Source organism: Saccostrea echinata, unplaced genomic scaffold (assembly GCF_033153115.1).
Source record: "Saccostrea echinata isolate AGI-Se365-2 ecotype Australia unplaced genomic scaffold, CSIRO_AGI_Sech_v1 ptg000025l, whole genome shotgun sequence".
NCBI classification, from domain to species: Eukaryota; Metazoa; Mollusca; class Bivalvia; order Ostreida; family Ostreidae; genus Saccostrea; species Saccostrea echinata.
The window spans coordinates 27,058,143-27,070,530 of NW_026889774.1; the positions used below are offsets into that span (position 1 = coordinate 27,058,143).

Sequence of the window (12,388 nt, forward strand, 5' to 3'; positions counted from 1 at the left end):
ATTGCTTTTATAGGACTCCCTGTCTGTCTGTTTTATGGTGCACTTTCATCCATAAGAGACTTTGTCTGTCTATTGAAGGACTCATTTATAATCTCTGAATAAATATACAACACTACACCATATCAATTCATTGAATGACATACTGTGTTCAATGATTGAAATCATGTTGCAAGGGATTGCTCCGTTTCGCAGTGTCCTTGAAAAATTGTAAACAAATCATTAAAAATGCTTAAATTAATACTTTGAAAGTATAAAGTACTACAAAGATATACATAAAAGACATGGGATACATTAAATACTTTTATTTATTGTATTCCACATACGAAAACCTACAAGTCTTGAAATAGAAAAAACTATAAAGGTTTGGCATAAAAAAAAAGTTTCCAATTGAGTAACATGTCCAATTACTAGTACTTCTCAATAATCATTTAATTTTTTTTTCCAAAATCATGTCTTTGATAAAATTTTCAGCAATATTTACTGTGTTCCTGTCGCTAAAAATTCTCGGCATTTGATTCCTTCAATACCATAGCCTCAGTAGTGTATCAACAAACAAACCGATGCCATTTGTCAGTATCTTACTGAGAAAAACCACTAATCACTGATCTGTCCAATGTTTGTCTTGGAATATCTCCAAGGTAAGTCACTCCCAAGTTTTATTTATAAAACTCTCAAGAGTTGTCACTGGGGAACCCAAACACTTTAACAGTGCCTGCATCCCGATTTCTGTCATATGTGTCTCTATCATCACAGGCATAAGCCAGTAGAGGGCGCTTCGGGTGCCAGGCAACAGTAAACGTAGGAGCTTCACAAGTAATCTCTGTGATTTTCTCTCCTGTAAAATGAAAGATCATTCATAATCAATTAATTTTATTTCAATGAAGAACAAAGGCTGCAGAGGATTTTATCTGCATTGACTTCTATGAAATATCTTCATTCACTTTTGTAGATTCACAAACTTTATATGAATAATTTATACATATATATATAATACAATGTCTTTCATGTTTTTATTGAGTATGAATGGTTGAAATCATTGCAGAAAAAATTGGAGTAGATTATGGTTTTTTTTTCTTAAAAAATTTCAACCATTCATCCCTTTATTAACAAAGAAAGCTTTCTATTAAAGATATTATGCATGTATGGAATTCTACTTTTCCCCAGATTCTGGTCTCAGAAAGAAATTGTCAGCACAAACTCAGCACGGCACCACCTAGCTGCCTCTGCTAACCTGGTGACAGGTTGTAACACTGATGTCTGTCTGTTGTACCTGGCCAGGGACTGTCTCAGCCTGACCAGATTGTGTTAAGACAACTGTAATGTACCTCACTCATATGACTCGGGACAAAGACTCTTGATCCTGAGCTGTGATGAGGGGGCACCTGTCACCGATGTTAGCATGACAGCTTAGTGTCTGTGCGAGTCTCTAACCTTTTACCATTCATCATTAACCAGATCTAAACTCCTTACTACACAAAAAGATTAGCCATCACACAGCAGTCTTTATAATGGTACAAATAAGCCCTAAAGGACAACCAAAACAGCATAATATAAACAGGCAAACTCTTGCCAAAACTGTTCTAATTTGACATATCAATTTGAAAATACCAGCTGCAATGTTTGAATGGTATCCAAATTTATTAATTTTAAAAGACTGGTTGAAAAATTTTGTTATTTATAAGATAATCTCCAGCCAAAAAGACAAATGGACATGTTAATTCCAGCTCCATCCACCATTCCCCCCCCCCCCCCCCAATTTCATATGCCATGGGAAATAAAATGCTTACTCAATTCATCTGCATACGTATATCTGGATAATTTTCAGAAACTTGGAATCTGTAACACTCAGTCATCATAAAAATGAATCTGTGTGTTTTGTTTTGTCCTACCTGAGTCTGTCTCTGTGATATCTATGTTTACCTGAGTCAAACTCTGTGATATCTATGTTTACCTTAGTTAATCTTTGTGATATCTACCTGAGTCAAACTCTGTGATATCTATGTTTACCTAAGTCGACCTCTGTGATGTCTATGTTTATCTGAGTCAACCTCTGTGTTATCTCTGTTTACCTTTGTTGACCTCTGCGATGTCTCTGTTTACCTGATTCAGCCTCTGTGATATCTATGTTTACCTGTGTCAACCTTTGTGATATCTACCTGAGTCGACCTCTGCAATGTCTATGATGAGATCTTCAGAGGCTGAGGCTAACATTCTGCCGTCGTGACTGAAACTTAATGTTCTCACTGGCCACTCTAACCTGGAATAAGAGGAAATGGACAATTTTATTTTTTTACATCTTTCAGTAAGCTTTTTAAAGAAACCTATATAGAAAATGATTAGGAATGAATAATCCTAACTTATTAGACTTCCTTTAAGAGATTCCTAATTTAACGCTTAATCAGATTAATCTAGAAAGAATTCTAACATTTTAGAGTTACCTAGAGAGAGTCCTGACACATGCCAACTCTGCAACATCCCAGATACTAACTAAGGCATCAGCACTTCCTGTGGCAAAGTATTTCCCCTTAGGATCAAACTCGATACAGATACAGTTAGCAGGGTGGGCATTCAGTGTGTGCTGGACCTTTAGGTCTGGGTAACTGGCAGGAAAATCATATGTATTCTAAATTCCATCAAGTTTTAAGCGATAATACCTAACAATTTAAAATCTTTAATGTCAGCAAACATGGCATAAGACACTTAAGATTAAAAATAAAGAATACTGCTGAAGCTAATGGTACATTATTCATGTTTCTTACACATGAAAGTTTAAACACTTTTTATGTTTGCCATCGCTATCTGCGTGTAATAATCAGTATGATCAGAGTTGTGGAAAACTTTTTCAGATAGTCAGTCATTTGGACTGGCAAGAAGATAAAATAAGCCGGTCCAAAGCGATTTTTGCAAGTCCGAAATAGAAAGTCACAAAAATTTTTTAAAAAGCATAACATTTATTTACTTCATTACATCTATTTACTTAATAATATAACATTCAGTCTCCATTTCCAAGTCCTCTTCCGTTTTCGTTTTTTTTGCATTTATAACAATACTAGATTTCACCGCTTTTGGGCAGGTAACAATGCCAATTCAGCATAGTAAACGTAATTTTTTTTAAAACATTTATGAATTTGGGAATTATATTAACCTAGAAAATGAGTCTAGAAATTCTCTGCATCGATAAAAGATCTCAAAACGATCGATGAAAAAAACGAAATCCGGGACAGTCGGAAGTACTAGATTTACCGCTTTCCCAACTGTTTTCATATTTAGCTTGTCTTTATCTGTTTCTTTATGTTTTCTACCAAATTCTGCCCCAGTTGTAAATTTAATAGGTCACGAGAACATGCTGGTTTCGCTTTCATTTATAGCCTTTATAGAAAAAGTATTACGCAATCGGATATAAGGTACCAGTTTCTGGGAAGTGCGCCGATGAGAAATGGAAAAAAAAAAAAAAAAAAAACTTTAACCAAAAAAGGGGCCGGTCATTTGGACCGACATCGATAGCATTTTTACCGGTCACACGCACTTTTTGTCGGTTTTGCCGCCATGACCGACAGTTTTCCACAACTCTGTATGATGATAATGTACATGTAGTTTCTTTTAAATAAGCATTAACTTCTTTCCATCAAAGTATGTTCATTTTGCCTGGACACTCTTTATTTACCACAATATCTTAATGATACCATTATTTCATTGTGTGTGTGTCTGTGTTTTTTTGTTACAGTGAACCTACCTTAATATGTTTATGCTTCCCTGGCCACTTGTCAGGAAAAAAAGATCCCCATCATTGTTCCAAGAAATTTCATTGACCTCAAACTTGAACTGTTCTTCGGCCTTTGACCTATGACTTCTGACATCTATAAAGGTGATAAGGTCATCCTTGTTCCCCACTGCTATAGTGCTGCCATCTGGTGACCAGCATATATTGATATTTTCACCTATACAAGTAGGAAGAGGATAAATACTAGTGATCAAATTCTTTATAGACCATTATGTTGATGTATGTATAAAATTAACACCATTTCCTTCTATTATTTAAATTTAAATTGGTAAATGGTTAAATGGTCTTGATTTGCACCTGAGACAACACAGTTTAAGCATTTGGACATCAGATCAGCCAATAAATCCAATGTAAAAAGTTTGGATGTGTTCAGTCTAGACTGTGAAGTTACAATGACATGTTCACATCATCATTCAAAGTGTTTCCCACTATCTATAAAACAATTTTTTCTGAATCCCTCACCATAGGGCTAGATTGTTGAATTTGCTATAAATTGCATACCCTTTGTGTTGACTGTGGCCACAGAGCGGTTGGTCCTGGCGTCCCAGATCCTGATTGTCTTGTCTCCACTGGCGGTCACCAGTTGATCGGGATTTTTTGGATGCCAGCAGAGCTGATCTACACTGTCGCTGTGTCCACGGAGTGTGCAGTCCTTCACCTTTGTTTTCAAGTAGAAATAAACTTCATAAAGACTAGAGGTTCTTGTTTCATGTATGTCTAACAGTCTTTCTTATGAATTTTTCTTTTTTTAAATAATTTCATTAGCCTATATTGTCATTTTCCTTACAGTGAAAGTAAAACTATAGCTGTAATTCACAGGCACATGTTTCTGTAAACATGGTAAAAAAATTTAACCCACTGTATAATAACAACACAAGGTATCTAACTCTGAATTACATTAGAGTACCCATCTCCGTAAACAGTGACAAAACTCTGCTCACCCACTGGAAAATTTGTCTCACACCATGAAGTGGTATGTACAAATCTCACGCAGTGAGCAAATTTAAAAATTAGTGGGTTCAAAAATTCAATTCAAATGTTGAAATATTGCAGTGAATAAATCAAATTTGTTTACATTTTATTTTCCATAAAAGTGTAATGATATTTTTCCAATGTAATTTTAGAATCAGACTTTTAGCCAATCAAAACCCAAGAACATATTCATGGTGTGAGACAAATTTTCCAGTCGGCGAGTAAAGTTTAGATGCCGTTTATGGAGATAAAAAGACAAGCATGCCATATATGGTTACACAGATAAATCATCGTAGATGAGAATGGTAATAAATAGTTTGCCAGAGCATTTTCTCTGAAAGTGTATACATGACTGCGATTCTGGGGAGGGGGTACTCCATGTAATTTGGAGTTAGATACCTTGTATTATTATTATACTATGGGCTAAAACATTTATTACAGAAACAAGTGCCTGTACGGCAATTTCATGCCATAAACTTTGGATTTTTTATTTAAGCTAACAGCTTTTTATTCAGTATAAATCATCTTTCATAGTGTTATCATACACACGCTTTTTTCCAGCCATGTGCATGTAATTGTCAGATTTAGTATTGGATGATTTAGTGATTACACAAACGTGCAAAAAAAAAGAAAAGAAAAGAAAGAAATTCAGACCTTTCAATGCAAAATTGCAGCTGTTCTTAAAAATTAATTACAGCATCATAAGGATTTTTTTTTTTTAAAGACACACAAAGTAAACTTCTGTTACAATCAAAATTGCACGAGCATACTACCACACCACGCGCTAGATCTGCAACAAAACCACGAAATTCATCGTACCATTCGGTCTCTGTCGTTATCCAGTTGAAAGACACTAACAGTTTTGTCAAATGACCCCGAGGCCAACCGCCTCCCGTCACAGCTCCAGGCCACTGAGTGGACTTTGGAATCATGAGCTGTGTGCTCCCGTATCCGTTTATTTTGCTGAAAGTGTTTTCGCATGTTTTCAATATAAGTCGCCATTTTTAATATAAAACTTGGAACCCAAAACGACGGAGAATACCGGAATATTTTATAGATCGGTGTGTTTAAGATTTCAATCAATCAACAAATTAAATTGTCTATTTACATAAGTTTCAAATTAATGCCATCTTTATAAACCACCGCAACCATTCAAAATGCAAAGTACTCAATAATACATTTTTTTTAAAAAATAACACTAGACGAGGACAATATTATTCCCTCGCTCAGATATTTCTAGATAGAACGTTCTATCGTTAAAATGATATTGTCCTACGGAATGATATTGTCCTACGGACCCGGTTTTTGTGGTGAGGGCTTGTCCCTAGACACAGTTAGATTATTCTAACTAAGATATTTCTTACAAAGTTAATCATTTTAATGCAAAGTTATATTTTTCCAAAAATTTTAAATGTGTTTTCATTTAGTAATTTATAAAATATTTGATTCCTTCATTCTTCTGAATTACTTATTGATAAATTTAATGGGGTTTTTAAAAGTTCACAGTTAAAGTATGGATATTTGGTGGAAAATCAATGGGTCTTTTCTCATTATTACAGCATAAGAAAGGGATTAAATTACAGACACTTGTTTCTGTAATAAATTATTTAATTAACCCATGGTGAAATAAAAATACTTTTATACTGTGGGTTGAAAAAATATTACAGAAATAAATGTCTGTGGTTTAAATGACGGGAAAGTAAATGTAAAATCTATTTTTACATATGTTTAAAAATTGGATCATGTACATATTATGATGATCAAGGGTGTCTCTTCCAAAAATTATGAAGATTGTGCCCCCAGGGTTTTTTGTTGGGGAGAGGCTCTATTGATTAGGTGTCGGGTGGTTACGTTCCGATTCCGTGTTCGACCCGCGTGGTTACGACCCAAGTGGTTTCGACCTACTCTAATATAGGCCTATATCCTACATGTCAATACCTGAGTACAGGGGTATACACTGTGCGGTAAACAAATGGATATCCGGTAGCTGTATACTATAGATTCCTAAATGTACGCGAGGAATTAATTATCGCGTAATTACGCGAGAAGCAACACTCGCGGAATAAAATTACTCGCTTTTATTTTTATGGTATTGAAATGCACGTAAAACCTCTAGATCAACAGTCCACTCGCGATTTATTGTTCTCGCGATTTGACGTTTAGGGGACAATTCGCGATAATAAGTACTCGCGTAAAATAAGGAATTTACAGTATTGTATGGCTTCAGTGATGTGCGTGTCAAAAGGTACATGTAGTTGTTTCCGTATGTGTAGTCAACATGCAGGTTTCCTAACATTTTTTTCTACTATCGCGGAACATGAATGTTGATAAATTTGATTTAGTAATGAATTATATTTGAACAGTTTTCCATAAAAATTAATCAAATACTTCTTCAAATGTACCGTGATCACATATGCACTGTCTGAACAATGTACGTTTCTCCAAATTTAATTACACACGATAATTAACACAAATATACGTGGTCAATATAAAAAAAAATGTAGAGAAAAAATAAAATGTAAAACTTTTGAAAGTGTTAATTAATTTCGTTCCGAAGCAATTAATTGTTAATTAATTGCTTTGGGGCGAAACCACTCGGGTCGAACATGGATTTGTGTCGAAACCACGCGGGTCGAACAAGTCATCGGAACGTAACCACCCGCATTCATTGATTACATGCATGTATAAAAATGCATTATTTCTTTAAAATCCTCTTCTCTTTTACTGGGTATTCAGCAAATAAACTAAGTCACAGTTACAATGAGCAAGGATGTCTCTTCCAAAATTGCGAAATTTGTGGCCCCTGAGTCAGGTATTTTTTTTTGGGGGGGGGGGGGGAGGAGGGGGGTGCTTTATTGATTATATAGTAAAATTGCAAAAATTCTTTAAATATCTTCTTCTCTTCTCTTTGGTTTTAAGCAAACAATTTAAGTGCATAGTTATGATGAGCAAGGATGTCTCTTCTGAAATTATGAAATTCATAGCCCCTGGATCAGGGGTTTTTGCGTCAGGGTTGGGCTCTGCTAATGCATTATTTCTTTAAAAATCTTTTTCACTGTTCATGGGTATTTAGCAGTTCAAGTCCCTTTTAGTTATTTTAATTGTTCAAAATGTTGTCTAATCCGGAATGCTGTCTAATCCAGCCAACTTCTCTGGAACCAAAGGTGGCCAGATTAGACAAGTTTTACTGTAGTTGAGCCCCTTTCTGGGCTAAATATGGGTTGAGTTGATTTGTCAATTAACATATTGCTATTCATTCAATATAATAAATTTGAATTCAAGTTAATCATAGTGTTATATTGGACACTTGAAGAAAAAAAGGACCATACATATATTGCACAATGTGTCTTATTAAACAAGTCTAAAACAAACAAAAACAAAATTGTTCAATAGTGATATTTATTCTTATCCATGACTGATGGAATTAATTAAAACAATAAATAAACTATATAAATAACAAATATTAAAATAATTCTATGAATTAATTCAAATAAAGCCTGATATGGTATATGTATTTTATTTAATTGTTATGCATTTATAATTCCACAGCTTAGTAATTTATGCCTTTGGAAATATTTTTTAACAATCATAAAGTCATAGTAATACATGTACATGTATTTGTAAGGGAAAATATGAAATTAATTTTAAAAATAAATGCATTAGAGCTAGTGCATGTTTATCTGGAATTAAATACCATAAACTGGAAAAACAAGAACAAAAAAGCAAACAGTCTAAATTATTTTCATACAGTACTAGAAACACACACAGATAGTTTATGTATTCTGAGTACATGTGTATGCAATGCCTCACATAAATATTACATAGGAAGATTTCACAAAAAATTCTTAAGAAAATTTTTAGATGAATTTCATTTAAAAAAAAATTCTGTGAAATTTATATGTGATGCACATTATTCATGGTCATTCTTTTTAATATGCACTATAGATTTAAAGTGTAAATTAACAAGCGAGTCACTTTTTTCCCATACAAGGCAGTACATTTAAAGCACAATTTGAACCCAACACAATAAACTCTTGTCCATCATGAAAAGAGGATGCGGACCTCCTCTCTAAACTGGTTCCCTTTATCACCAGCTTTCTGACAGTAAAACTCGGCAGATGCTTTCAGTCCCAGGTTGGCCAACAGACGGGCATACTCTAGGTAAATAGCCTCCACCAGCACAACTAAAAATAGTAACAGTCATTAATTCACATTTCACATAAAAGTTTTGCTTTTACAAAATACATTACACTAAATACTAGCATATGTTTGAGGTCGAGCAAAAAAAAAAAAACTGTATACATGCAATGTTATTTTCCCCCACATGTTATTTTTCCTCATCATGCACACTTGCAAACAATTTTGCCCCATTTTGATTCACTCAAAATCCCATTTTAAATTTGCCCATTTTCCACAAGAATGAAGGGTGAAAATGAAATGGGAGCGAATATTTTCTATAATTATACATATCTTAACATCATCAAATTAATGGAGGAGGGAGACATGGCACTTTAGCTTTTTTAACAGTTGTTTACAGATTTTTACCATCGTCCTTGCTTTGGTCTAGTAGTCCGAATTCTTCCAGTGCTGCAGTAAAACATGCAGCTCTGTTGAATTGTCTCATTCCATACAACATCTCCAGTACCTTAGAAAACTGTCCCAGGGATAGCATCACCAACAGGGCCTTACTCTGCAAGTAACAGAAACAGTATCAATTATATGTCACCACTTAGACAGGTCAGGTTGTTTACAGGTTAATGATAAATAACTTGTGCAAGTAGTCAAACATTTAGATGTGTAGTTAACAACTGAAAGTTTTTTTCCTCTGCATGAAGTCAGTGGTCTTCAAGCTTCAGGTTATAATGCTATTTTATTACAATCTCATTTATGCACAAGGCAGTATTGTCTACATTCATGCAGGTAATTTATAATTTGTTCATTGATGACCTACTTTCTGGTTGACCTGTGTCCCACATAAGTGATCCACCCATCTCTTCATCACCTCACAACAGTCACTGCTGGTTAATGTGGCCTACAGTGATAAAAAGAAAAACATGAAGTTCAAAAATTCTTTCCCAAGTAAGGTGACATTAATTCAAATTGTAGACTCATGTATGTTTTAATCATAAAATTTGAGATCATAATTGATATGTATTATTATCTTTACATTGTATGGTATTTGTTAAAATCTAAGAATTAAAGGATCACTAGAATATCATGAAAAAGTATAGGTAAATTCATCAGCTAATTGTACTGTGAAAAACATGACAAGTATACTGATGCTAGTACTTCAAACAAGGACACAAATAAGTACAAACACTGACCTTTGCCAGCCAGACAGCTTGGTCCCAAGCTCCATAGGTCTGCAGATATCGGCAGGCATCTAGGCCTTTGTCAATCAGACACAGTAACTGTACTCCCTCTATAGGAGAAAATAAAATGCTGTACACATAAATCAGGTAAGGGTTAAGATCAGAAACTGTAAATTGTATTTCTATACTCTCTTTAAAAAGAAAATTTAAAACAAAAATGCTGTCATGTCCTTTTAATGTCATTGCATCCCTCCATATACATGTAGCCTATTTAACTGCTGCTGAATCCTTTAGATTAAATTTCTGATACAATACATAACTGCTTACCTTTGATTTTACCATTGGCAATGAGATTGGTGGCCACGAGTTTGATTGTGCTTTGTTAGACTCACCTTTGATTTTACCATTGGCTATGAGATTGGTGGCCACGAGTTTGATTGTGCTTTGTTAGACTCACCTTTGATTTTACCATTGGCTATGAGATTGGTGGCCACGAGTTTGATTGTGCTTTGTTAGACTCACCTTTGATTTTACCATTGGCTATGAGATTGAGACTCACCTTTGATTTTACCATTGGCTATGAGATTGGTGGCCACGAGTTTGATTGTGCTTTGTGAGACTCACCTTTGATTTTACCATTGGCTATGAGATTGGTGGCCACGAGTTTGATTGTGCTTTGTTAGACTCACCTTTGATTTTACCATTGGCTATGAGATTGGTGGCCATGAGTTTGATTGTGCTTTGTTAGACTCACCTTTGATTTTACCATTGGCTATGAGATTGGTGGCCACGAGTTTGATTGTGCTTTGTGAGACTCACCTTTGATTTTACCATTGGCAATGAGATTGGTGGCCATGAGTTTGATTGTGCTTTGTGAGACTCACCTTTGATTTTACCACTGGCTATGAGATTGGTGGCCACGAGTTTGATTGTGCTTTGTGAGACTCACCTTTGATTTTACCATTGGCTATGAGATTGGTGGCCACGAGTTTGATTGTGCTTTGTGAGACTCATCTTTGATTTTACCATTGGCTATGAGATTGGTGGCCACGAGTTTGATTGTGCTTTGTTAGACTCACCTTTGATTTTACCATTGGCTATGAGATTGGTGGCCACGAGTTTGATTGTGCTTTGTTAGACTCACCTTTGATTTTACCATTGGCTATGAGATTGGTGGCCACGAGTTTGATTGTGCTTTGTGAGACGCCTGAAGATCGAATACTTGCCACCAAACAAGCTCTGTAAAGAGATTTCTCAACAATTAATAATGTGTAAAAAATACTGCAATCAACTCAAATTATGTAGTCCACACTATGCACATTGCTATGGATATGTGAGTAATAATACACATGAATACAATGTACATATCTAAATTAGAGTAGAAAATTAGTGTAAATAAGTTTCTTGAAGTTACCAGGTTCTTTACAGACATTTGAAGGATTGAAATTGGTACTTCTTCCCATGTAGTGTTCACCAGAGACAGTCAGTGTAGTATATAATCTGTCTTGTCTCTGTTACTTAGATTTTCCCTGTATTTACCAGAGACAGTTATTGTAGTATATAATCTGTCTTGTCTCTGTTATTTAGATTTTCCCTCTATTTACCAGAGACAGTCAGTGTAATATATAATCCGTCTTGTCTCTGTTATTTACATTTTCCCTCTATTTACCAGAGACAGTCAGTGTAATATATAATCTGTCTTGTCTCTGTTATTTAGATTTTCCCTGTATTTAACAGAGACAGTTATTGTAGTATATAATCTGTCTTGTCTCTGTTATTTACATTTTCCCTGTATTTACCAGAGACAGTCCATGTAATATATAATCTGTCTTGTCTCTGTTATTTACATTTTCCCTGTATTTACCAGAGACAGTCAGTGTAATATATAATCTGTCTTGTCTCTGTTATTTACATTTTCCCTGTATTTACCAGAGACAGTCAGTGTAATATATAATCTGTCTTGTCTCTGTTATTTACATTTTCCCTGTATTTACTAGAGACAGTCAGTGTAATATATAATCTGTCTTGTCTCTGTTATTTACATTTTCCCTGTATTTAACAGAGACAGTTATTGTAGTATATAATCTGCCTTGTCTCTGTTATTTAGATTTTCCCTATATTTACCAGAGACAGTTATTGTAGTATATAATCTGTCTTGTCTCTGTTATTTACATTTTCCCTCTATTTACCAGAGACAGTTATTGTAATATATAATCTGTCTTGTCTCTGTTATTTAGATTTTCTCTCTATTAACCAGAGACAGTCAGTGTAATATATAATCTGTCTTGTCTCTGTTATTTACATTTTCCCTGTATTTACTAGA

At 34.6% G+C, this 12,388-nt stretch overlaps 2 protein-coding genes across 2 annotated transcripts in view; both read right to left on the bottom strand.

Moving 5' to 3' along the window:
- Positions 1-607: 607 nt before the first annotated feature.
- On the bottom strand, positions 608-5,763 carry LOC133192290 (THO complex subunit 3-like). The gene is made up of 6 exons (XM_061328304.1): positions 5,573-5,763; positions 4,283-4,439; positions 3,734-3,938; positions 2,439-2,600; positions 2,157-2,257; positions 608-835 (listed from the first exon to the last, which is right to left on the bottom strand). Exons 1-6 carry the CDS (start codon positions 5,753-5,755, stop codon positions 672-674), a joined length of 972 nt encoding a protein of 323 aa, XP_061184288.1. The 5' UTR covers positions 5,756-5,763; the 3' UTR covers positions 608-671.
- A 2,894-nt stretch (positions 5,764-8,657) lies between these two features.
- Positions 8,658-12,388, bottom strand: part of LOC133192277 (WD repeat-containing protein 11-like) — a 37,625-nt gene continuing 33,894 nt past the window's right edge. The window contains exons 25-29 of the mRNA XM_061328273.1: positions 11,210-11,304; positions 10,078-10,175; positions 9,705-9,785; positions 9,299-9,443; positions 8,658-8,937 (exon numbers count right to left, since the gene is read on the bottom strand). Of these exons, the coding sequence (XP_061184257.1) occupies positions 8,795-8,937; positions 9,299-9,443; positions 9,705-9,785; positions 10,078-10,175; positions 11,210-11,304 (562 nt within the window). The 3' untranslated portion in view covers positions 8,658-8,794. The remainder of the gene's footprint in view (positions 8,938-9,298; positions 9,444-9,704; positions 9,786-10,077; positions 10,176-11,209; positions 11,305-12,388) is intronic.